This window comes from Lutra lutra, chromosome 13, assembly GCF_902655055.1.
Source record: "Lutra lutra chromosome 13, mLutLut1.2, whole genome shotgun sequence".
NCBI lineage: Eukaryota > Metazoa > Chordata > Mammalia > Carnivora > Mustelidae > Lutra > Lutra lutra.
Window position 1 is genome coordinate 3,611,359 of NC_062290.1, and position 26,893 is coordinate 3,638,251.

At 51.5% G+C, this 26,893-nt stretch overlaps 1 protein-coding gene across 1 annotated transcript; it reads right to left on the bottom strand.

Annotated features, from left to right (window-relative positions):
- On the bottom strand, positions 1–26,893 carry LOC125083722 (NUT family member 2G-like). The gene is given in 14 exon segments (XM_047700569.1): positions 1–472; positions 679–870; positions 20,803–21,401; positions 21,773–21,889; positions 22,585–22,790; positions 22,793–22,879; positions 23,329–23,362; positions 23,364–23,469; positions 23,858–23,986; positions 24,886–25,300; positions 25,303–25,428; positions 25,431–25,535; positions 25,538–25,582; positions 26,830–26,893. Coding segments are annotated over 14 exon segments (2,649 nt in total). The 5' UTR covers positions 26,846–26,893.

A 26,893-nucleotide genomic window follows, 5' to 3' on the forward strand; every position in this document is an offset into this window, starting at 1 on the left:
TCAGGGCCCGTTTGGACTTGCCCCGCGCGCGCCCGCGCCCGCGCCCGCGCCCGCGCACACCTCCCCAGGGGCGGGGCTGAAGTCTCCCGGACCCTCCCCTGCAACAGCTCCCGGCGTCCGTTGAGGCTGCCCGCCGGAGAAAGCGCGCCTGCGCGGGCTCGGGGGCGGGGGGTCCCTAACTGTCCTCTGGCTGAGGGCGGGGCCGTGCGTGGCCGCCTCGTGCTTGCGTGAGGTAGGCTTGAAGATGAGGGCGCGCGCTCCCCGGCGTGCAGGGGTGGCGGCCCGCGGTCTGTGGCGTTCTTGCTTCGCGTTGTGTGCGCCCTTGAGGTGTGGCCCGCGGGGACTGGAGGCATGGCCGTCGCTTTCTGCGGCTTTGGCTTTACGCTGAGGTGCGTCGCGCGGTCCCTCGGGCGGGTTGTTTGCACCCTGACCTTGTAGGGTGAGGTCGGTTCCTGGGATTTGGTGGCCGGTACTTTGGGGCCGCGGGTCTGCGGTCAGTGCTCGGGTCCCTGGGGTCTGGGGTGTAGGTTATGGAGGGTCTGAGGGTTTGGGGTCCGCGCTCGAGGGTCTAGAATTCAGAGGGTCTGAGGGATTGGGGTCCGCGCGCCGGAGTCTGGGGTGTGTGCTTGGGTCCCCGGGGTCTGGGGTTCGGGGTCTGCGCTTGTGGGTCTCAGGTACCAGGGGCCCGAGGGTCTGGTGTCCTGGGCGGCCTGTGGGTTCCCCTTCAGCTGCCCGCTGTAGTGGTCCTTGGGGCCTGGTGCGGTGGGCGGGAGGCCCTGGGGGCGGGTCCGCGGGGAGGAGCCGTAGTGGTTGCAGGTGTGATGGTGCGGGGCCACGAGGGGAGTGGAGCGCAGGTGGGGCTTGGAGGGTCTGGTTAGGTCCGAGTCGGTAGGTATATTCTGATGTGTGGTATTTGTGGAAAAGGGGCGGTGAAGCTTGTGTGTGTGAGAGTGAGCTGAGTGTGGTTAGGAGGGTGTTACGAGGTCAGGGTCCATACAGAGTCCCGGAGTTGGTGGTTAGGGGTTTGTAATTCGGTGTTGAGTGGAATATGATACGTGTGGCTTCCCCCCATGACTTGGGGAACCGTGTGAGTAAGAGCAGATTTGAAGCATTATGTGCATGTGGGTAGGGGCATGCTTGGGAAAGTGCGCATTCGTTTAGGTAGACCGCGCTTGGTTTTTATGTACGGGCATTGCAGGAGGACATTGGTGTATCAGAGCATGTTGGATGGTTCTGTGTATCTTTTTTCTGATCGGCAGCAGTCCTGTTTGTCTCGGTGTGTTGAGGGTAAGTCTGTGAATTGTTTTATGGCACTGGTGGGTGTTTTATATGTGTGATACGGGTTTTGTAGGGCTGTTGTGCAAGACGGAAGAGTTGATTCTGTATGAGAATTTGGGACTGTGAGGTATGTATGTAGAGGTGGTGTGGCATATGTGTATGTGAAACGGTTGTGGGTGATAAACGTGCATAGTTGTAGCATACTGGGTTATTTTAGGTATATTTCGGGCTTGTGGAGAGAGGTGTGGTATTGAGTTTGTGTGTGTATTCAGGGACCATGGTTATTTGGAGGAATATTTGCTGGGGCCGTGTGTTTGTATTGCTTCAGTAGGGGCCGTTAAGCTTGTGTATTTTGGAAAGTGAGCATGTATGTGTCTGATGGGGAGATGGGGCTCAGTGTTCATACAGGAGAGTTGGAGAATTGTATTTCTCTGTATTAGAGGTATGTGATATGATTATTAGTATTTGCAGGTGTGAAAGCTGACTGCTACTCACTACAGATAGCTTGGGATTTGGAAGTTGTTTCATGTATGGATCGTGAGGGATGTTTCTTTGTGTCGTGTGTGTGTGTGTGTGTGTGTATTTGTGTATATCTACTGGTTTGTGTAAATATCCAGCACCAACTGCATGAATTATCAAATTTGTTCGTAAGGTTTGAAGTTAGGAGTATTCAGAGTGTATTTCTTTGGGTAGTGCTACTCTGTGTCTGAATGTGTTTGGTCGTAGATAGTAGAAGGTGGTCTCTATATTCAGGATGAGGATAGAAATGTGTGTGTGTGTGTGTGTGTGTGTGGAGATCTATATGTATTCGTGTATGTATATTTGTATATATATGCACATATGTACAGATACATGTAGTGTTTTGTGTATGTATCTGGGGTGGGAGTTGCTTGGCGTACAGTGGATTGTGTGCACATACTTATATGAGAGGGGGTGTGGTGCACTGGAACTGGCTCGTACTAACTTGGGATGGTCGGTGGTGCATCTCTTTTCCTAGTTCTGTGTTAATGACTTAGGTAGGTAGCTGGAAATTAGTCATGCTGGGAATATTTTATGCCAGGTAAAAACCACAAGCAGAAGTCTTTCCCACCTTTCCTCTGAGAGCATTTTCTTAAGTATACCAGCACACCCTGGGTGCTATGTGTGAAGCAGGCATCATGGGTGTGTGAGTGGGGGCATCCAGAGCTCTGGGCCCTTGTATGTGGTGCCTTGACCCTGGTCATTCTGAACCACTGCATTACTCCTAAGCAGGTTGGCCCATTCTTCGGGCCAAAGGATCCCTATATATTTGGTTGATTTCAGTTTTTTGTGCAGGTAGGTTCAGGGGTGTTTATATGTTAGGGCCAGGTGGACATTCCTTCAGGATTTGTGGTCCTTACATCAGGGCATCCCAAGATGGATGGGCCCTGGTAGACATGGCCGTGCAGAGCAGAACCTTCATAAATGTGTTGTTGCTGTGACAGGCAGCATTCAGAACATTGTGGGGATTCCTGGAGAGGAGGTCAGAGAGGCATGCTCTCCCAGGACAACCCCTTGTAAATCACCTAGGTAGCTGCAGGCGTCATTGTCTCTTCTGGAGCATGGCTGGTAGGAAGAACGCCCTCCGCATGGGTCCAGGAGGTGAAAGTCTGCAGAACCCCTTGCCCCAGAGTCATGGGGAGTGTGGGAATCTCTAGTTCTCAACCAGCCTATCCCAGTGGAAACTGAGTCCTCGGGGCTAGGCAGGACCCCTAGGGGTCAGCGAACTGACAAGGCTGGGTGTGGGGAGGCTTTGTCCATGAAGAAGAAGCTAGGGGCTGTGACCCAGAAGGACTGCGATGTTCTGCTCTGAACTGGATATGGCTCTCATGTCCCCAAACCCTTTAGAAATGCTCTCTTCTTTTCTGAATGTTCAGGATGCTCCTAGGTACTGGGAAGCACATAAGCTTCATGTTTCTCTGAAAGGAAACCTGATGCTCTTTCCTCTGTCCAGGTGGAGCTGCAAACCCACCAGCCACGTGATCAGGCATGGCCACCAGCTGGCCACGTAGCTGCCTCCTGCCTCCCACCTCCCTTGGACCCACCCAGCATTTCTGGGCCTTCCTTATGGTGAGTCTCCTGGATCTCCCTCCAACAGAAGGTGCTATTGCCAGCTTCTTGAACTGACTTTCTTAGTACGGGTGGGTTCCTAGTAGCTCTCACTGCCTCCTTCATAACCTGTCCCCAATAAAATGCCGGTATGGTAGGCTAACTGTATTGTGTTTTGTCGGCGGAATGGATCTCTGCCTGCTTTTCTGTTTTAAAGAGTATTCTAAAGAGAATGCAATATGTGTACAAGGTATACATCCTTGGGTTAGTGTGCCTTGTCTTTGAGATGGGAAGATGTAGACCCTGAGATTTAAGGGAGAGAAATAGGGATATCGTGGTATTGAACCAGCACTGAAAACCCCCCACTCAGATGGAATGAATGGGGATTGCTGGAATGGCTGAGGCTGGTCAGAGCTGGTTGTTCTGGGGCCTCAAGTATTTTTTGGAGTGTGTATCATGGGACATAGCCTGTGTTGCCCCGTATCTCCACGGACAGAAGGAATCCTCTGTTTCGTACTGAGTGGCCCCTTGGCCAGGCCATTAGAAGCTCCAACTTGCTCTACTTCCAGAAGTTGTTGGGGAGAGAGGACCTGAACCCTCTCAACCGCCCTGGGGCATGGGGGCCCAGGAGCCCTGCAGCGACCAGGAGTGCATCTGAGGAGACCCCAAAAGGTGGCTCTGTGGCCACTAGGGAACTGTTCCTACAAAGGACACTGTTCTTTCTTTTAAAATTTTTTTAATTTAAATTCAGTTAGCCAACCACATAATACATCATTAGTTTTTGATATAATGTTCAATGATTCATCAGTTGTACATAACAACACCTGGTGCTCATCGTGTCACATGCCCTCTTCAGTTCCCACCACCCAGTAACCCCATCCCTCCACCCACCTCCCTTTCCACAGCCCTCAGTTTGTTTCCCAGAGTCAGGAGTCTCATAGGTTTGTCTCCCTCAATGATTTCTTCTCATTCAGTCCCCCCTCACCCCCATTGTCCTCTGCACTATTCCTTATGTTCCTCTGTGAGTGAAACCTTATGATAATTGTGTTTCTCTGGCTGACCTATTTCACTTTGGCAGAATACCCTCCAGTTCCATCCACATTGGTGTAGATGTTAAGTGTTCATCCTTTCTAATGGCTGAGTAATATTCTGTTGTATATATGAACATATCTTCTTTTTCCATTCATCTGTTGAAGGACATCTCCGCTCCTTCCACAATTGGGCTGTTGTGGACATTGCTGCTATGAACATTGGGGTGTATGTGCCCCTTCTTTTCTACTACCTCTGTATCTTTGGGGTAAATACCCCGTAGTGCAATTGGTGGGTCATAGGGTAGCCTCTATTTTTAACATCTCGAGGAAGCTCCAAACCGTTTTCCAGAGTGGTTGTACCAGTTTGCATTCCACCAACAGTGTAAGAGTGTTCCCTTTTCTCCACACAAAGTACCCTGTTCTGATGTCTGCTAGGGTCCAAGAGAGGAGGCTTACAACCTACAGAGACCAGGAAAAGCAGAACAGGGCCAGTGGGACACTAGGAACAGAGGAGGGAGAAGATGGGACTCAGGATGAGGCTGGAGGCAGGCTTTGACTCTGCTGGGCGAGGGGGAGGAGCACGTCGGGAGGTAAATTCCTCCACCCTCGGCCAGACTCTGCTCCCGTGGCTGCTAGTAGTTGGGGATGCTGAGAGAATTCTAGTTTGGGGGTCAGTGGTCTACGTCCTTCCTGCAGCTTTCTCATGCTTCGAGCAAGAAACCTGTCCGACTTGCAAATCTGTTTGCACCTTCCCCCACTTCCTCCCAGAGATCAAGAGTCCTTTGTCACCGTCTTGACTGTGCACGTGCATGCATCACAAGTCCATGATATAACCATATGTTTATTATCTCTTTTCTCCCCTGGAATGTAAGAGCCAGGAGAGGGGTCTTTACTGTGATCCTTGATGCTTGATAAATAATTGTCATGGGTGTGTAGAGTGTCATAGTTGGAACACAGAACCAGACACAGAGTTTAGGAAACAAGGTATTTACTAAACAGCACCTGTGAGGGTAGAAACAGGAAGAACTGGGCACAGTGGTCTCTCAGCAGACTCCGGAACAGCCTCTGCTTCTCCTCCTGGAGCTGAGGAGCTATACTGTCTCTCAGAGCTGTCACCATTGGAAGAAATTGGCCAGGCCTTCATCAGCCCATGAGACAAATGCCTTCCTGGAAACAGGATGCCCCCGGCAACGCTGTTCTCTGTAGTTGCCGCCATCCCTGAGGGAGCAGGGGGCTGACGCTCTCTCCCAAAGGTGCTCTTGTCAACTCAGGACGCATGCCACTGTCATCAGACTCCTGCCTGTTACAGCTTATAGCAATTCTTTACATAGATTCTGAGTGTGTGAGTGTCTTCAAGGTGGAGGCAATTGTGTATGTACGTGTTGGGGGCTGTGAGTGTTTGTGTGTGTCAAGTCAGGGAGCCTGGAGGTGTGTGCTTGTGTCTGAGGGAGGTTGGGATGGCCCCTCGTATAAGGTTCGGAGGTATGTTGGGGGCCTGAGCCTGGTACACTGTATTGAGAACCTGCAGGGTATGACTTGCTGAAGGAGGGAGCTCCCTCAGCACGGGCACTCCCACTTGGGGAAGTGAAGGCACAGTTTCAGTACAGCCCCTCCAAAGGACATGGAAGTCACAAGATTTACTTACAGATCCCAGTAATGGGGTGTGTGCAATGGAAGGGCAGTTCTCTGTCTCCGGTCACAGCCAGCAGGACATAGAGAGCAGGGTAGCAAGCACTGAGGACTTATAGGTGTTTGGGGCGGAGGTCCCTAAATTTTCGTGGGCTCACCTCTTTAGTGGTTACCTGTAAAGGTGCCCTAGGAAAAGTAGAGTGGGAGCTTGGGGTGGGAATTCTGAGCTCAGGTCTTTATGGAACTGTCCAGACTGGGTGTGAGCAGGTTGTCATGCTGTAGAATGTGCCGGCAGCCCCTCAGAAGAGCTGTTCTCTCATCATGAGGTTGGAGCTCTGTGTGCAAGTGTGTGCTTGTGTACACTCTGTGTACACACTGGCATTGTGTGAGTGCCTCTGAATGTTCACAGTGCTGGTAGGAAGTTGGTGTGGGTGTATAGAGTGTCTATAGCACAGGCTGGGCTGTGGTGTGTGTAAATTCAGAGTGTCTAGTGAGGAATCTAATACATACATTTGAGGGTTGGGATTGCTTATGTTCTGGGTACATGTATATTTGGGGCATGGACGGTTGCACATGTATGTATTTATGTAGGGGGTCTAGGAGTGTGTTTGATGAATTTGGAAGGGTTCTTGTGTATTTTACGAGGTTTGAGGGATTGGCTCTGTATATTCAGGTTTAAGAAGATCTGATGAGTATTTTTTTTCTGGAGACCTTGGGTGGGGACAGGGATTGGAGGGATTGTTGTGTGTGTGTGTGTGTGTGTGTGTGTGTGTGTGTTTGTGTGTGTGTTGTGTGTGGAAGGAGGTTGGGGAGAAAGCCTGAATCAGGACATATCGGTATGGGGGGAACCTATGGGTGTATTTTGGGGGGATGGATGTTTCAGGATAATTTTAAAGATGTGTAGCAACCGTGTATGTGCGATTTTGAGGGGCAATGAAAGCCGTGAGTATATAGTTGGTGTGGCATAGTGTGTGTGTCTGTGCATTTTGAAACTATTGTAATATGTGTCTGTGCATTTGAGAAGACATAATGTTATGTGTTAATGCTTTGTGTGTTGGTTTTATGTATATTTGCACTATCAGGGCTGTGTGTATACTTAGGGTAAGAATTTAGGGAGTAGAGGGCTTTGGAGCTTTAGATTGTCAGTGTAGTGGGGTGTTGCGAGTTGTGTGTCTGTAATTGGGGGGTATAGACAGATGCCATTTATAGGTTATCAAGAGGAGACAGGTATAGGTTTGTATTGGGGTGGTGAGGTCATTCTTTGAGGAGTATTTAGGAGAAAGTAGGGAACCCCATGTGTATCTATTGGATGGTATTTGTGTGTGAGTTTTGGAGGCATTGTACACAAGTGGACGTTAATAGTTCTAGGGGACTATATGTGGTATATTTAGGATTATGGGATTGTGTTTAATATTAAGTATGTGAGTTTGGTTTTAATGTATTCAGTTATTGTTGGAGGGTTTGTATGATTTCATTGGGGATTGGTACGGGGCTGAGTGGATTTTGGGGGGATATGAGGATGTGTGTATTTAAGTGTTTGATTATTGGGGGCTGGTTGGGAGTACATTTTTGTATTCAAGACCATGGCTGTAATTTCATTGGGTTAAAGGTGTAGGTCTGGGACATGAGGGTTCTAGGTGCACTAGTGGGCATCTGGTGGGTACGGTTTGTGTGTTGGGGACACGCAGAGCTCTGTGGGACTGTGTGGTAGTGGCTCATTGTGACTAGCTGGAGTGTGGTTGGTGTAGGAGGGGGACAGGGGGCATATTGGCGACTGTGAGGCTCTCCCATGTGGACTGACCCTTGTTTGTTGTGATCTTCTGTTGCTCAGACTCATCCTGTCTCTTTTCTAGAGCAGCCATTCCCCTGGCATGGTCAGTGGTCTTCTTAAGCTTACCTGGATGGGTCTGGGAATATCACTTCTGCTAGTGGCTGGATGCAGAGTGGGGCTGACTTCCCCAGAATTCAGTGTCCTTGTCCTCAGTGGAGTGGCTGGGAGATCAGGGATTCTCCTCTAGGAGGTCAGACTTGACCAGTTCTCTCCAGAATGTGCTGGTGGGAGTGACCCATTGGATGAACTCTGCCAGGAAGTAGTAGATCCAAGGATAGTTCCTGAGGGAGGAATCTACTTTCTTCTTTGGATGGCTCCCACAGAGGGTAAGGGCCAAGTTCCCCACAGGGTCTTTCTCAGGCCTGGCCCTGCTGACCGGTCTGTGTATGCACATGTTCTACTGTACTTTGTGTCCTCTGGTGACATCAGCATGAGGCCCCCTGCATGTCAGTTCTCACTGTCCTTCCCCAGCCTGCCCCTGCTTCCCATCCTGCTTTCTCTCCCCTGACACCGTGGGTGAGAGTCACCTTCTCCAGGTAGGAGGGATTCCTTCCCCATGTTCTCACACCATCCTCCTGCCTCTCATTTCCGCCTTCTTGGCACCCACTCTTATCAGAACAAACTTGACTCCTCACAGTGTCCCTTCCTAGGCCCCTCTGGTCTGACCACCTCTCACTGCCGCCCCACTGGCCTTGGTCATGAGCCCCAGGTGCAGCAGCCTTCTTTCTGTTCTTGAAAGGCACATTGGGGCCTCTTCATTTTCTGTTTCCTCATGTTAGAATGCTTCTCTCTTCTCTTTATGGAGTCCTTCCTGACTGAGATCTGCCCTGTTACCTCTTGGCCCTCATCCTGCTTCATTGTCCTACAATGTCTCTCTCAAGGCTGAAGTGGGAAGCTGGTCAGTGTCTTAGCGAGTATCCTAACTCCAGGAATTGGTAACCATTGACACATGAGACACCAGGCCATCCGTGAGAGAATGAACTGCATGGTCCGCTTTGTCAACAGGACCTGTGAACCTGCTGCCTAGTGGCACACATGTCCCTCAAGGATGGGAGCATTGAGTCTTCATTACCTCCACCCAGGACATGTCCTAGGCCTGATCACCGTCAGCTCATATCACTGGCAGGTAGAACAAATTAAGCCAGCTGACACAGGACACATGGCATCCTGCAAAGCAACAAACCCAAATGTTGCTCACGAAAAAACCTAAACCTATGGCTCATAGTTCAAATGCAATGAAGCAGGCACAGCATATAAGTTAAAATAAACTGGGTATAAAATTCTAAATGTTCTAAATTAGACTGCAGCTTGTCTCCCGTGATCCGAATGTCAACAGCCAAAACTCCTGGTGTCCTGGACCGGTAAAGGAAGAACAGACCCAAACCGAGTGCCCAGCTGCGTTCATCAGGCTCTGTTGAAAAGTAAATTTGCATCATCACTGCACCACTGAGTTTTTAGCATGTGCCAGGCACTATGAGGAATACATTCATATTCATGCTTGCCAAATCCATAAAAAAACCCCTAGTGGGTACATTACTGTTTCACATTTCAGGTGATGAAGTTGATGTTCAGAGGTAAGCAGTTACGACCGAGCACTTGTATGTGCCGAGTATCAGTCGAACTGGTTGACCCATCCCAGCAAACTAAACATGACCTTGATCAATGCATCTGGAGGCCAGGCCGTGAAGATGCAAAAGACATCCCAGGAGCAGAATGAGCAGCGTGAAATACCGCAACCGTTCTAGCAGGTGTGAGGTCATACGTCATTGTGGTTTTAATTTGCAAATGCCTGACCGTTAGTAATATTGAGCAACTTTTCTTACATCTGTTGGCCTTTTATAAAAAGGGTCTTTGGAAAAAGATCTATTCAAATACTTTGTTGACTTTCTTTTGAATTATTTGCTATTTTGCTGTTGAGTTGAAGGAATTCCTCATATATTTTGGATCTTAACCCCTTGTGGGATACGTAGTTTCAAATATTGTGTCCCATTCTGTAGCTTGCCTTTTCATTTTTTGATGGTTTCCTTTGCTGTGCAGAAGCTGTTAGTTTGATGCAAATCAACTTGTCTGTTTTACTTTTTGGTTGTCATTGCTGTTGGTATCAGATCCAAAAGTTATCGCCTGGACTAATGTCAAGAAGTTTTAGTCCTTTGTCTTTATCAGTTTCAGGTCTTAAGTCTTTTTATTCATTTAATTTTGTAGATGAAGTTAGATAAGGAACCAGTCTCGCTCTTAACTATGTAGTGATCGTTTTTTCCCGTCATTTATTAGAGGCTAACCTTTCCTCATTGTGAGTTCTTGGAATCCTTCTTGAAGATCACACTATATATGGATTTATTTCTGGGCTCTTGGTTCCACTGATCTAATGGTCTAAATGCCAGTACTATATATTGTAGATTTATAAAATATTTTGAAATCAGGAAGTGTGATGCCTCCAGCTTTGTTCTTGTCCAAAACTGTGTTGGCTGTTCAGGATCTTTTATGGTTTCGTATGAATTTTTGGGTTGTTTTTTCTATTTCTGTAAAGAATTCCATTGGGATTTTAATAGGGATTCTGTTGGGGTGCCTGGTGGCTCAGTTGGTTGAGCATCTGATTCTTGATTTGGCTCAGGTAATGAATGATCTGAGATGGAGCCCCATGTCAGGTTCTATGCTGTGCATAGAGCCTGCTTAAGATTCTCCCCTCCCTCTCCCTTTGCCTCTCTCTCTCTCTCTCTCTCTCTCTCAAAAAAAAAGTATGGGTTTTATTGAATCTATAGGTCACTTAATTTTTTTATACTTCATCTTTTTAAATTCAATTAGCCAAGATAAGATACATCATTAGTTTTACATGTGTTCAATAATTTGTCAGTTGCATTTAATAACACCCGGGCTCATCACATACCCTCTTTAATGCCCATCCACCAGTTACCCCATTCCCCCCTCACTCCCCTTCAGCAACCCTCAGTTTGTCTCCCAGAGTCAGGAGTCTCTCCTGGTTTGTATTCCTCTCTGATTTCTTTCCATTCAGGTTTCCCTCCCTTATGATCCTCTGCACTGTTTCTTATATTCCACATATCACTGAAACCATATGATAACTGTCTTTCTTTGGTTGACTTATTTCACTTAAGTGTAATACCCTCCACTTCCATCCTCGTTGTTGTAAATGGTAGGTATTCATCCTTTCTGATGGCTGAGTAATATTCCATTGTATGTATGTACCACTTCTTTATCCATTCATCTGTTGAAGGGCATCTCGGCTCCTTCCACAGTTGGGCTATTATGGACATAGGTGCTATGAACATTGGGGTGCATGTGCCCCTTCTTTTCACTACATCTGTATCTTTGGGGTAAATACCCAGTAGTGCAGTTGCTGGGTCATAGGGTAACTCTATTGTTAACTTCTTGAGGAACCTCCATCCTCTTCTCTAGAGTAGCTGTACTAGCTGCCATTCCCACTAACAGTGCAAGAGGGTTCTCCATTCTCTACATCCTCACCAACATTTTTTCCCTGTTTTGTTAATTTTAGCTATTCTAACTGGTATAACGTGTTATCTCAATGTTGGTTTTGATTTGTATTTCCTGATGGGTAGTGTGTTGAACAATTTTTCATGTGCATTTGTATGTCTTCTTTGCTCTTTTTAGAAAGATTTTTTATTTATTTATTTATTTATTTATTTATTTATTTATTATTTATTTGACAGACAGAGATCACAAGTAGGCAGAGGCGGGGTGGGGCGGGAGGGAAGCAGGCTCCCCTGCGAGCCGAGAGCCCAACGTGGGCTTGATCCCAGGATCCTGAGATGGTCTGAGCTGAAGGCAGAGGTTTAACCCAGTGAACCATCCAGGTGCCCGTGTTTTTTGAGTGTTGAGTTGATAAGCTCTTTATAGATCTCGGATACCAGCCGTTTATCTGATATGTCATCTGTAAATGTCTTCTCCCATTCCATAGGTTGCCTTTTACGTTTGTTGACTTTCCTTTGTTGTGCAGAAGCTTTTTAAACTTGATAATGTCCCAATAGTTCATTTTTTGCCTTTGTTTCCCCCTTTGGCAATTCCTAGGAGAAGTTGCTGCAGCTGAGGTCGAAGAGGTTGCTGCCTGTGTTCTCCTCAAGGATTTTGATAGATTCCTTTCTCATTGAGGTCCTTCACCTACTCTGAGTCCATTTTAATGTGTGTGTGTAAGGAAGTGGTCCAATTTCATTTTCTGCATGTGGCTGTCCAATTTTCCCAACACCGTTTGTTGAAGAGGCTGTCTTTTCCACTGGACATTCTTTCCTGCTTTGTCGAACATTAGTTGACCATAGAGTTGAGGGTCTATTTCTGGCTCTCCATTCTGTTCCATTGATCTATGTGTCTGTTTTTGTGCCAGTACCATACTGTCTTGATGATGACAGCTTTGTAATAGAGCTTGAAGTCCGGAATTGTGGTGCCACCAACTTTGGCTTTCTTTTTCAATATTCCTTTGGCTATTCGAGGTCTTTCTGGTCCATATAAATTTTAGGATTATTTGTTCCATTTCTTTGAAAAAAATGGATGGGATTTTGACAGGGATTGCATTAAATGTGTAGATTTCTTTAGGTAGCATAGACATTTTCACAATATTTGTTCTTCCAATCCAGGAGCATGGAACATTTTTTCCATTCCTTTGTGACTTCCTTAATTTGTTTCATGAGTACTTTATCGTTTTCTGAGTGTAGATTCTTTGTCTCTTTGGCTAGGTTTATTCCTAGGTATCTTATGGTTTTGGGTGCAATTGTAAATGGGACTGACTCCTTAATTTCTCTTTTTTCTGACTTGTTGGTGTAAAGAAATGCAACTGATTTCTGTGCATTGATTTTATATCCTGACACTTTACTGAATTCCTGTGTAAGTTCTAGCAGATTTGGAGTGGAGTCATTTGGGTTTTCCCCATATAGTATCATATCATCTGCAAAGAGTGACAAAAGTTTGATTTCTTCTTTGCCTATTTGCATGCCTTTAATTTCTTTTTGTTGTCTGATTGCCGAGGCTGGGACTTCTAGTACTATGTTGAATAGCAGTGGTGATGATGGACATCCCTGCCGTGTTCCTGACCTTAGTGGAAAAGCTCTCAGGTTTTTCTCCATTGAGAATGATATTTGCAGTGGGTTTTTCATAGATGGCTTTGATAATATTGAGGTATGTGCCCTCTATCCCTACACTTTGAAGAGTTTTGATCAGGAAGGGATGCTGTACTTTGTCAAATGCTTTTTCAGCATCTATTGAGAGTATCCTATGGTTCTTGTTCTTTCTTTTATTAATGTGTTGTATCACATTGATTGATTTGTGGATGTTGAAGCAACCTTGCATCCCTGGAATAAATCCCACTTGGTCGTGGTGAATAATCCTTTGAATGTACTGTTGGATCCTATTGGCTCGTATTTTGGTGAGAATTTTTCATCTGTGTTCATCAAGGATATTGGTCTGTAATTCTCTTTTTTGATGGGATCCTTGTCTGGTTTTGGGATCAAGGTGATGCTGGCCTCATAAAATGAGTTTGGAAGTTCTCCTTCCATTTCTGTTTTTTGGAATAGTTTCAGGAGAATAGGAATTAATTCTTCTTTAAATGTTTGGTAGAATTCCCCTGGGAAGCCGTCTGGCCCTGGGCTTTTGTTTGTTTGGAGATTTTTGATGACTGTTTCAATCTCCTTACTGGTTATGGGTCTGTTCAGGTTTTCTATTTCTTCCTGTTTCAGTTGTGGTAGTTTATATGTCTCTAGGAATGCATCCACTTCTTCCAGATTGTCAACTTTGTTGGCGTAGAGTTGCTCATGACATGTTCTTATAATTGTTTGTATTTCTTTGGTGTTGGTTGTGATCTCTCCTCCTTCATTCATGATTTTATTTATTTGGGTCTTTTCTCTTTTCTTTTTGATAAGTCTGGCCAGGGGTTTATCGATCTTATTAATTCTTTCAAAGAACCAGCTCCTAGTTTCGTTGATTTGTTCTATTGGTTTTTTTGGTTTCTATTTCATTGATTTCTGCTCTGATCTTTATTATTTCTCTTCTCCTGCTGGGCTTAGGCTTTCTTTGTTAAGTTTGTTGATTTTAACCAAAGAAAAGTTCTACTGGGAACTGATAGGAATTGCATTTTAAGCCTATAAATCAATTTCAGAGGAACTAACATTTTCCTACAACGACTCTTCAAATCCATGAAAGCAATACCTCTCTGCACTGACTTAGTCTTGCTCGTTTTCATTAGTTCTACAAGTTTCATTGTCTGGGTCCTCTACATTTCTTAAAAGATTTATACCAAACATCTCATTTTGGAGGGAACTATGGTATAGGTTTTTGATTTTGGTTTCCAATTGTTTGTTGCTAGTCTATGGTAATATGATCAGCTGCATATTACACTAATCTTTTATTCTGAGACTTTGCTAAAGTAATCTATTATAATTATTGTGAGTTTTCTCATAGAGAGTCCTGAGAATCTTCAATGTAGACAGTTATATCGTCTGCAAATAATAACAGGAATATTTCATCTTTTCCAGACCATATGTCTGTATTTCCATATCTTCCTAAACCACACTAAGTAGAACCTACAATAATAAGTTGAAAATGGGATGAGAGAAGATATTCTTGTCTTGTTTTTGAACTCACAGGAAAAGCTTTATCCTAGTTCTCCGCCTCCTCCTCCTCCTCTTCTTCTGATTATTATTATTATTATAGTAGTAGTAGTATGATGTGTTGGTCACCACACAGTACATCATTACTTTTTTTTAAGGTTTTTATTTATTTATTTATTTTATTTGCAGAGCGAGATCACAAGTAGGCAGAGAGCAGGCGGGGGAGGGGGGCGGAAGCAGGCTCCCCGCTGAGCAGAGAGCCCAATGCAGGGCTCAATCTCAGGACCCTGGGATCATGACCCGAGCCAAAGGCAGAGGTTTAACCCACTGAGCCACCCACGTGCCCCAACATCATCATTAGTTTTTGATGTAGTGTTCCATGATTCATTGTTTCCACGTAACACCCAGTGCTCCATGCAATACGAGCTTTCCTTAATACCCACCACTGGGCCAACCCATCCCCCCACCCCCCTCCCCTGTAAAACCCTCAGTGTGTTCCTCAGAGTCTATAGTCTCTCATAGTTCGTCTCTGCCTCTGATATCCCCCCTTCATTTTTCCCTCCCTCTCCTAATGTCCTCCATGTTATTCCTTATGTTCCACAAATAAGTGGAACTATATGATAATTGACTTTCTCCACTTCACTTATTTCACTCAACTAATATCTTCCAGTTCCATCCATGTTGATGCAAAAGTTGGATACTCATCCTTTTTAATAGCTGAGTAATATTCCATTGTCTATATGGACCATATCTTTTTTACCCATTCATCTGTTGAAGGGCATCTCGGCTCTTTCCAGTCTGGCTGTTGTGGACACTGCCGCTATGAACACTGGGCATGTGGCACATCTTTTCATTACATCTGTATCTTTGGGGTAAATACCCAGGAGTGCAATTGCTGCATCCTATGATAGCTCTATTTTTAACTTTTGAGACACCTTTACACTGTTTTCCAAAATGGCTGGTAGGAGGGTAGGGTAGGAGGGTAGGAGGGTTCCCCTTTCTCCACAACCTCTCCAACACTTTTTCTTTCTTGCCGTGTTAATTTTTGCCATTCTAACTGGTATAAGGTGGTATCTCACTGTGATTTGGATTTGACTTTCCCTGATGGTTAACGATGTTGAATATTTTTTCATGTGTCTGTTGGCCCTTTGTATGTCTTCTTTGGAGAAGTGTCTGTTTATGTCTTCTGCCCATTTTTTGATGTGATTGTTTTTTGGATGTTGAGTTTCAGGAGTTCTTTATAGATCTTGGCTATCAGCTCTTTGTCTATAGTGTCATTTGCAAATATCTTCTCCCATTCTGTGGGTTGCCTCTTTGTTTTGTTGATTATTTCCTTTGTTGTGCAGAAGCTTTTTATCTTGATGAAGTCCCAGAAGTTCATTTTCCCTTTTGTTTCCCCTGTCTTTGGAGACATGTTTTGAAAGAAGTTACAGTGGCCAGTGTCGAAGAGGTTACTGCCTATGTTCTCCTCTAGGATGTTGATGGATTCCTGTCTCGTACTGAAGTCTTTCATCCATTTAGAGTTTATCGTTGTGTATGGTGTAAGAGAATGGTTGAGTTTCATTCTTCTGTATATAGCTGTCCAATTTTCCCATTATTTATTCCCACCATTTATTGAAGAGACCATCTTTTTTCCATTGGGTACTTTTTCCTGCTTTGTTGAAGATTATTTGACCATAGAGTTGTGGGTCCATATCTGGCTCTCTATTCTGTTCCATTGGTCTACGTGTCTGTTTTTGTGCCAGTACCATGCTGTCTTGGTGATCACAGTTTTGTAATATAGCTTGAAATCAGTCAATGTGATGCCCCCAGCTTTGTTTTTCTTTTTCAACTTTTCTTTATCAAAAGCAGAAGGCTTTTGCACTCCAACAATACAGGATCCTGGAGGCTCCCTCCCCCTTCTGTTTATCTTTTTTTTTTTTTTAATTTCTTTTCAGCGTAACAGAATTCATTGTTTTTGCACCATACCCAGTGCTCCATGCAATGCGTGCCCTCCATAATACCCACACTTGGCTACAGAAAGGGAAATTAGAGAATCGATTCCATTTACTATAGCACCAGGAACCATAAGATACCTGGGAATAAACCTAACCAAAGAGGTAAAGGATCTATACTCGAGAAACTACAGAACACTCATGAAAGAAATTGAAGAAGACACAAAAAGTTGGAAGACCATTCCGTGCTCTTGGATCGGAAGAATAAACATTGTTAAAATGTCTATACTGCCTAGAGCAACCTATCCTTTTAGTGCCGTCCGATCAAAATTCCACCGGTATTTTTCAAAGAGCTGGAGCAAATAATCCTAAAATTTGTGTGGAATCAGAAGAGACCCCAAATCGCTAAGGAAATGTTGAAAAACAAAAATAAAACTGGTGGCATCACGTTACCTGATTTCAAGCTTTACTACAAAGCTGTGATCACCAAGACAACATGGTACTTGCATAAAAACAGACACATAGACTACTGGAACGGAGTAGAGAGCCCAGATATGGACCCACAACTCTATGGTCAAATAATCCTCAACAAAGCAGGAAAAAATATAGAGTGGAAAAAAGACAGTCTCTTCAATAAATGGTGCTGGGAAAATTGGACAGCTATATGTGGAAGAATGAAACTCGACCATTCCCTTACACTGTAAACAAAGATAAACTCGAAATGGATAAAAGACCTCAACGTGAGACAGGAATCCATCAGAATCCTAGAGGAGAACATAGGCGGTAACCTCTTCTGTTTATCTTTTGATATCTGCCCATGGAATGATGGCTCCCCGCTTCATACCTCAAGACTAACCGCCTGAGATATTCTGTTTATAGAGATCCAGATATACCTCCTTACATCACAGGCTGCTTTTGCGGGTGTTCAGAATGGTCTGGTAGACATCCAGCTCAATTCAAGGACCAGTTGAAATAGGGTCCCCTACTCCTCCACCATCTTTGCCCCTGTCAAGGAGTGCACTTGTGATCCTCACTTTTATCTCTATATAACTTAGAGTTTAAACTTTGGACATATTAGATTACAATGCAATTATATTTTTTCAGTTAACCTTATATGACTTATTCAAATATCATTGGAGAAAACACTTTTAACATCAATTTTATCTAGAAATTCTCAATATTTTGCACTTTCAGAGTAACCAACAGGAGAATGCCCAGATACAGGACACACATTTAGCAGAGTACCCAGAGACTGGAACAGTACAATATCTTCTGCTCTCTGAGACAGCACTAGGGATCCTACAAAGCCAGTGTCCAGGTAATAATAGGGAAGGGAATGGGGTCTGATCTTAATGCCTCCTAGTTCTGAAGATACCACCATACGTTCACTGTCACTGGTAGATCTGTTTGTATATACTTCTGAGACTATCTTGGCACAATGCTTAGAATCCACATTGGATTGAAAGGTACAGGAAAAATTTTCCATGAACTATATTTCCATTTATATATTCTTAGGACTCTTATAAGCTACAAAAACCTTAGGAATCCCTCTGCAATTTATGTTTGTGGGTGGAAAACATCTCTACGTACAACGTCCAGACACGTTGTACACTTTCACACAACACGCATCCCTGAAACTGGATCCTCAGAATGAACCAACTCAAAGTACATTCCAAACACAGACTAGAATGAGAGTGATCTGACTTTCAGAGACCCAGGGAGGATGGCAGAAGAACCCTCAGACAGCACAGCGTAACCCCAAGATATTTTACGAAAATGAGCACCAAGGGCCCAGGTGTGCACAGGCATACCAGAGGAAACAGGCCCTCAGAACTCAGGGAGTCATGCCTGGGGCCATCCCAGTGGATGTGCTGGGTGGTGGGGCCCGCTGCCAGCTTGTCTGGGGGAGGGTCCCACCAACAAACGCCAGGGGGCCGACAAGTGGCGACTATCCAAGCCCAGACTCTCCAGAGCAGACACTTGAGCAGGAATGGCTCCAGCTCGCCCCACTGTCTGTCTGAACACGCAGCCCCCACACCATCCTTCTTGGCCAGAGCCTCCTGTGACACCTGCGTCCAGGGACAGTGGATGATGAATGGAGGCCTGGACACAGGCAGAGCCTGCCCATTACCAGCCGCTGGGCGAGCGCCATGTGTGGGGGCACTGGGGCGCCCTGGCCAGGATCCCACAAGCTGGCTGCTCTCCTCTTCCCGCCCAGCGCACCGTGGCGTGAGGAACACACGCATCTCTGAATGAAGAACAAACATGCAGGCGGAAGGGTGGCCACGGGAGCCCGAGCTTCCCGGGTGCCCTCAGAAGGCACAGCATTGTCCTCAGTGGTGACAGGAATGCTCCTCTATCCAAGGGATTCCCCAGAACTCCAGGACCCATTGCTGGATCTTGTCCTAGGGGAGCAGGAGGAGGCTCTGCAGCCAACCCGCGAGGCCGCTGACAGGGCCACCCAGGGTCCCCAGGCCGCCCGAAGCCCGCGGTGCTCTCGGGAAGCGTGAGCCTGGCTTCCTGCAGGCTCTCTGGAGACCCAGCGAGCTGACCGGGGACCTGCCCTGCTGGATGGTGCAGAGCACAGCTGGCCCGCTCTGGGTGAGCACCGGACTTCCCCAGGTGCCCGGATGACCTGGTCCTCCCGCAGATTCTGCCTCACTTCCTGGGAGCTCCCTCCTGATTTGGCCCTGCCACACCGTCCCCCGCAAGCTGTCACCTCTCCTAAGTGTTTCTGTGGCGAGGAAGGTTGGCCGCCATAAAAAATCTGAAACGTTTCTCCACTTAATTTCCTTCCCGCTGCACAGACCTTCTATTTTCCAAGGAAAAGAGGCAAATCTTCCCGATGCCATAGCATCCAGCGCCCGCTAGGCGCCCACCAGGACAGGGAAACGGGGCGGGGTGACAGGCACGGGGGGGTGGGCCCTCTGTTTGGGTCGGTGGGCCCCCTGAGCCCCTTCCTCTCTTGTGAGGCCCAGCTGGACAGGGAGGGGCCAGCGCTGGGGAGTGCGACCAAGAGGAAACCTCTGCTGTTCAGGAGGGGCAGGAGGGTGGGGAGCACTCCAGAGCCGCCTGCCTGGAGAGGGAGGGAGCCCCTGTGGGGTGGCCTGCGGATTCTCTGCAGCGGGATGAGGACGCCGGCATGATTTCCTTTCTTCACCAAACTCTTTGCTGGGGTCGGGAGGAGGGAAGCAGAGGGCCAGGTGTTCCCTTGGACCTGGATGGCCTTGGCCCCATCCTGCTTGCTAGGAACAGCACATCTGGGAGTGCTGAGTGCTGTAGGGGCCTCACCAAACCCGGAAAAGCCACGAGAATCTAGAACCTGGAGAGGAGGGCCGTGGCTGGGGTGGAGGCCGGTGAGGGCCTGGGTGCTGGCTCCTTGGATCAGAGCATCTGGGTGGGGACAGGGTAGGGGCTGGAAGGGACCAGCACTCCTACTGAGGGGAGGTGGGCGGACTGGGAGGTGCAGGGCAGTTGTGGGGGGCAGCAGGGTCACCTCCCTGCATGGTTGGAGAAGATGGCCCTGTCCAGAAATCCCGCCACGGGACTTGCCGCCTGCGCCACAGCTGTGGTTCCTGCGTGCACACCGTGGCCAGTGCCCCCATCTGCCCTCATCCATGCCCCGTGTCTGTCCTCACTGGGATTGGGAGGATCCCCCACTGGCCCTCCTATTTCGGTGATCCCACTGGGACCAGGAGACACTCCAGCTACCACGAGCCCCAGGCCCAGAGCCCGTCTCCTCAGGCCCCGCACAGGGAGCCCTGCGGGAGCTGAGGACCACCCGCCCAGTCGGACCCGTGGCGGAAGCTTCGGGGAGGCAGAGGGAGCTCCGGAAGATGGGGCTGTCTGCGGACTTCATTCTCAAAACGGTCGTGGTGCAGAGGGCTCCCCATCCCTGGACGCTCAGGGGTCCGGATGGTGACGGGAGCCCCAGGAAGCCCCTCTCAGGCCCTTCCATCCCGTGGGGAACCCTCTCCCGGCGGCAGCCCACACGCCAGGAGGAAGACAGTGGCCCAGAGCGTTAACCACAAAACTAACTTTATTCCCCATTTACACACGGTGCCCCAGTGGGCTGCTGCCACCCTGCCCCCACGGTCATGACCTCCCTCCTCCCCTCCCTCCCTCCCTCCCTCCCTCCCGACCTCCCTTAGGATCTCCTTCCTCCCTCCCTCCTCCCTCCCTCCCTCCCCTCCCTCCCTCCCTCCCTCCCACAATCAGGATCAGCACCAGGACGAGAAGGACCCCCTAGGCTCCTTGGGTCCCCGGGGTGTGCCGGCCCTGGAGGCAGGCCCACTTCTCCTACTGGCTGCAGTGACGCTTCCTTCTCCTCCCTGTGACCAAGGAGTCACACCTTCTCTTTGCAGGCTGTGAGGGGTGAACCAGCCCCACAGCCAAGGCCGGCCTCCCAGACACCCTGAGGTTGGCCCCAGGCAGGGGCGTCTTCGCCACAGAGGCAGGACCCTCACACAGAGCCCGCTTCCTGGACTTTGTAGCTGGGGGGGTGGCCGGGCCGAGGCCTATTCTCTGAGGAGAGGGGGCCCGTGGAGCCCCCCGTGGCCCCCAACCGCCAGGGCTGGGGATGACTGAGGCAGGAGCGGGACTCTGGGAGAGCCCCCAGGGCAGCAGGCTGTGCTGATGAGGCCAGGAGGAAGGCCAGGCTGGGGAGCTCCTCCTCGTCCTCACTGGACCCATCTGCCAGCCCTCGAGTGTCCCTAGCAGGAGGGGCCTCTCTGAGAACCGGGGCATCCCTGGGGCCCAGTCCAGGGTAGGCGCACCTTTGACCCTGGGGAGGGGAGGGGACACGTCCAGCTCGAGGTGCAGGGGACTCCTGTCGTCCGGGAGAGAGAGCAAAGGCTCTGGGCCCCGACAGGTGTGTCTGTGCTCGGCCGTGCCTCTGAAGGTCCTGGCCGTCAGTGTCTGCTGGGCAGGCTTTGTCGCTGACCCCCAGCCCCTTCCCGGGACCGGTCTCGTGCTCAGGCGTGGGGCCCGACCGGGCTGCGCAGAGGCGTGGGGGTGCCTGCACACCCTCCTCCGTATTCAAGGCCATCAGTCGTTTCTCCACCAGCTGAGGAAGGAGGTGAGAGTGACTGGCCAGCATAGGCCAGTGAGATGGGGGGATGGGGACAGTGGCACTGGGAGAGGAAGGGAGGGTGACCCACGAGGCTGTGGCTCTGCTGTCATCCCCCTGCGTTCCTCCTCCCTCCCTCCCTTCCCAGGCTCCCCATCTTCCACTTCCCATTCTCGGCTCTGTGCCCACCCGACGCTGGCCTCCCCAGTGCTGTGATTCGCAAGAAGCAAAGGGGGCACAGAGTCATGTGGGTCTTTGTTTTGGAGTCCCCTCCTCGGGCTCACCTGGGACCCCACTCCCCCCCCCTGCATCGCCTGGGTCCCCTCCATCCCCCAGCTTGCCTGGAACCCCGTCCTTCCCCTGCTCACCTCTGCAAGGCTGAGTCCTTCCTCCTGCTCCAGTTTCTCAGCCAGGGCCAGGAGGTCCAGCTGTGGTTCCGAGGACAGCAGTTCCGCCAGGAAGCAGGGGTGGATGACTGCCTCCACCTGGGGACAGAGGAAAGAGGCTGGGGTCATACTTGGCAGGGAGCCCCCTGTGAGCCAGGAGGGTCTGCAGGAAATGTGGGAAAGTAAAGACTCACCCATCCTTCTCCAGATGGTGGGAGAGGTTTTAACGTTACAGTCACTGGCCCCACTCTCTCTCTCTCTCTCTCTCACACACACACACACACACGCATGCACATGTGCAGACACACATTCACACATATATGTACACAGAGAGACAAAACCCTGGGCATGCACACACACACACACACACACACACACACAAACGCCCCCAAACATACGTGCACTCTCAGAGACACAAAGGACATACCCCTAGGCAGACACACAGTGAGCAGACACACAGGACCACATGCGGACATACACAAAGACATCCACACAAGGCACAAATACACACACCACAGGCCTCTACGCACACAGACACGGGTATGCACGGGTACAAACAACGTACACACAAACACGATGCTTGGGCATGTGTGCACACATGCCTGCACGCACAGAAGTATACAGACATGCCTGCATGTACACAGGCAAATACACAAGTATGCACACACACATGCACACACAGCCCCAGGAACAAGGAAAGAGCTTAATGCCAAAGGCCTGAGCTCAGCCCCGATCTGGGCGTTGGAGTGCCAATCCCTGGAATCTTCCAGACACCAGGCTGCGGGCCAGCGCACCTTGGTGACGAAGTCTTCCTGGGAACACAGCTCGTCAATGTAGCTCAGGAGACCCGGGTCCGGGTAGGTCGCGGCCTCATTCTGCTGTGGCTCCTTTCCATCCTCTCCGCATTCACCTGCCGGGCCCCCCGGGGCCGAGTGGCCAGGCCCCAGCAGCCCCTCCATGATGTCCACGTACTCTCTCACAGCCTCTGGAGGGATCTCCTTGGCGCCTTGCTCTCCGGGCGCCGCGGGGGTCTGCGTGGCTGCTGGCGGGAGGGCTGGGCCCTGGAACCCGCCTTCCTGGGAACGCACGCTGAGGCAGAGCGGGAAGGAGGGAGGAGGCGTGAGGGGCTCGGCCAGAGCGTCGGGAGGGCAGAGTTTGGGGGACACTGATGTCCCTGGGGGCTGGGTCAGGGCCACCGGAAGCTGTGGGCACCGTGGGACTGGCAGAGCCGGGAGGAGGAGCGTCTCACAGCCAGCCACGTGAGCCAGGGCGGATCCCACCGATCCTCCAAGGGTCTCCCCACAGCCCACTTCCCAGGCAGACTTTGTGCGGGTCCTCTGACAGGCGTGGGGAGAGGAGTCAAGAAATTCACTCGGTCAATACCCGTCCTGACAAAGGGCAGCTGAGACCCCCGGCTGCTCTGGTCAAAGGCCAGACAATGTCCCCTTGTGGGAGCAGACACGACACAGGGACAGAGGCCTTCCCTCGGCCCCCACTGCCACGGTCCACCAGCTGTCATGGGAATGCGGGGGCCTTACCTGGCTGCGGGCCCGCTTCCGCGGCTGGGGGCCCCCCGCCGTTCAGGCTTCGGGGGCGCTGGGGGAGGCAGGCCCTGGGCCACCTTCACCCACTGTAACTTCTGCATCTGCATCTCCTCCTCCATCTCGAACTCCATGAACCTGGGGGTGAGGAGGCCCAGGCCGCACTGAGGAGGGGGCCCGGCCCTGGAGCCAGCAAGGCCAGCAGCAGGTTGAGGGACCGGGAGAGGCGGGCCTTGGAGGGACGGCCGTGGCCCCGGCCACCAAGGAGGCAGCAGGCGGGCTGTCCGGCGCATCGCCTCCACAACCCCCTCGGAGGGAGTCCGACCCCAGGCGAGGCGGCCTCAGGTTCCCCAACCCCCGTCCTGAGACCTTCTGGTGGAGGCAGCAGTGGGTCCAGAGCAAGGGAGGGTGGGAACCGCCAGGGAGGTGGGGAGGGCGGCCCTCTGGGACAAGCGAGCATCAGCACAGCCAGACCCTGCCCCCGGCCCACTCGCCCAGCAGCCCCGGGCCAGAGACCCTGACTCACTTTCCCGCCATCTCGTAGTAGATCAAGCGGTCAAAGTTGCTTCTGCTCTGCCACTCCTGCACGGCCCGCCACACTCCCTCTTCCAGCGTCATCGTGGGCTTCAGGCGCGCCAGGGACCGCAGCACCGGGCCTGTAAGCCGTCGGGGTCAGGGGCCGGCTGCAGTCCCGGTCACCCCCAGCCTGCCCCGGGTCCTCTGGAGCCCGTGTCCCCCACCCAGCATGACCGAGTGCTGGCAGGTGACAGGGGTTTCGGGGTGTGCCAATCCACCTTCTCAACCACCACGGTCAGCGCCTCCCACCACACCAGCCCTGGGCCCTGGGCTCCAGGCTGACTGTCCACTGACAGGAGCAGGGACGTGGTGGCCTGGCAAGTCAGTCCTTCTGGACTCTGCCTCTCAGAGTAATAATACTCGCGGACATTAGGTACCCAGCAATGAGTCCAGCCTCTGCAGGAAGTGCCATCACCCCTGTGTTCGGGAGGGACCCCAGATGCCATGGTCGGGCCTGCCTGGTCAGACCTCTGCAGGAAGGATCCCACACCCTCACCCCTGCACCACCTCTGCTCCCTCCCCTCCCGTTCTGAGGGATCCTCTGGGACAGCGAGGGTGGGGCCCGCACAGGACCTCTGCGGGCCCTGCACGTCCCAAGCCTCCTCTGCTGCGCTGGCCCCCTGGCCGTGAGATGCCCCAGGCCCATGTTCCCAGGAGGCAGGGTGACAGAGAGCGCGGCACCCAAACCACAGGCCCTCCTCTGACACCTGGACCCTCTCTGCCTGTGAGTCCCCGGCGAATGTCACCGTGATGTCTCTGGAAGGGACAGGTTGGCTGGACAACCCCCCCCACCACCACCACCCCAATGTCAGTTGAGATGCGTGACTGAAAGGTGTCCTGGACCAGAACGTGCCTTCCTAGAGCAGGGACCCGGCCGCAGCCCTTCTTCCCAGCGGCCCTAGATCACCGCCCTGTGTGCGCGCCCCAAGGTGGGCTTGCGTGAGGGCTGCAGGAGAGCAGAGAGCAGAGGCCACTCACATGAGAAAGCAGGAGAGAGCTTCTGCGTCGGGGCTCTGCGGGAGGTGCCTCCGGGCCAGCGACTTGAAGCGCTGCCAGCGCCGGAAGTTCTCGTAAACACTCTTGGGGTTACAGGAGTCCTCGGGCGAGGCCGTGGTCCGGCTCCTGGAAGCTCCGTGAGGCTGTGGCCTGGCGTCGACTGGGGGCACGACGGTGGTCAGCTGCGCGGCTGGGGGCTGAGCCGGAGGTGGAAGGCTTGGGGCCGAGCCTCCCTTGCCAGCCTGGGAGCCCCCATGGGCCGAGGCAGGCATGCTGGTCTCCACCGCAGAGGCTGTCACGAAGAGGGGTGCGGGACACGCAGCACCCCCACAGAGGGCCCCTGGAGCACTCCAGCTGAGGGGGGCCTGAGTGAGGACGATGGTCTGAGTCTGGGGGTCACTGAGCACCCCTGTTCTGACCGGACCTGCACAATGACATTGCAGGTCCCAGTCCCATTGGGGCCGAGGCCAGCCTCTCCTGCCACCAGCGGAGTCCTGGAGAAAGCTGGCAGCACCAGGGGGCCACAGGAGGGAATGGCGGGGTCATGAGGGGCGGCGGGTGCTGCCCCCACAGTGGCCGGTGAGGGGCGCCGGCAGTGGGTGCGGGGAAGGGCCGTGCCATGAAAGCAGACGGGAGGCTCCTGGGTCCGTGGCCACATGGGGTCCCAGCACTGCAGATGCTGTGGACAGAAGGAAAGGGCCGGATGGGGTCAGAGAACCCGCAGCCGGGAGGGAGGACCCGGGGCCCCCTTAGCCCCGGGGAGCAGAGCAGTGAATCCCGTGGGCATCGCGTGAGGGGCATCACGGGAAAAAGGTGCGGTTTGCCAGTGTCCGAGAGTGATGTCCATGCTCTGGCCTCCCGCAGGGAACTCCCGCCCCCGCCCCTCCCACCACGACATCCTGTCTGCACAGGCGGTTGGGCCAGCACTGCCTCTGAGAACCCCCACGGACCCCCCAGACACGACTCTCCAGCCTCACGGGCTGCCTCCCAAGACGTGGGCCTGGCTGGACCCCTGACCTGTGGGAAGTGGCCTCAGCGGGCCCCCTGGCAGCTGGGGACCTTCTGCAAGGTCCCTCCTAGGCACCTGTAGGGCCTCTGTGAACGGACAGCGTCTGAACCATTCGGGCCCCTCTCCCGCCAGCCTTCCCGTTCCCGACGCTCCCTGGGAATCCCACCCTCTCCTTCCCGGCCCAGCACAACCGAACAAGAACGCTTGACCTGGATCTCTGCCAGGAAAGCTCCCCCCAAACCCTGCGGTAAGCCCGTCTCAGAACCATCCACACACCCCGGACACAGGGCCAGGTCCAGCAGCCCAGAAAACAGGACAAGAGGAAGCAGTGGGAACTGCGTTTCCTCAAGAGGGAGAGCGACCCAGAGCTGGCTGAGGAACCCGAGCCCTACCTTGAGGCCTCCCGGTGCCCCGACCCTGCTGAACCCAAGACAAGGCCTCCGTGGCCTGCGGACACGTGGGCTCGGAGTGACCACCGGCCCAGGTCTCGGGGAGGACACGACACTGCACACTTGGCCGCACACAGCCCATGCAACGACGTTCTGGCTAAGACCGCCTCTCCGCCTGCCCCGGCCCGCGCCGCCGGCAGGACACACTCCCACCTCTCCCTGCAAACTGCCCAAGGAGGCGTGTGCCCCCGGAGGGAGTCGGCGAGACGGCCGCCGTCCTTTCTCCACACACAGGGCGTTTCCCCCGACAGGGCCTGACCCACCTCCAAGGAGCCCCTCCCCAAGGTCCTTGCAGGTTTCTGCAGACTCCGGCCTCTCGGCCCCCAGGCCAGCTGTCCTTGGGGGTCCAGTGCGCTCCCTTCCTCTGCCTAACCCCACCGGAGTGCCCCTGGCCGGCGTCACATTTGAATCCGAGGACTTCAGGGGTGGCCTGGGCCCTGACACGTCCAACCCAAGCCAAAGGCTCACCTCCTTGTAAAGCCATCCCCACAGGCAGAGGACGCCGCCGCCTGGCAGCCTCCACACTGAGGAA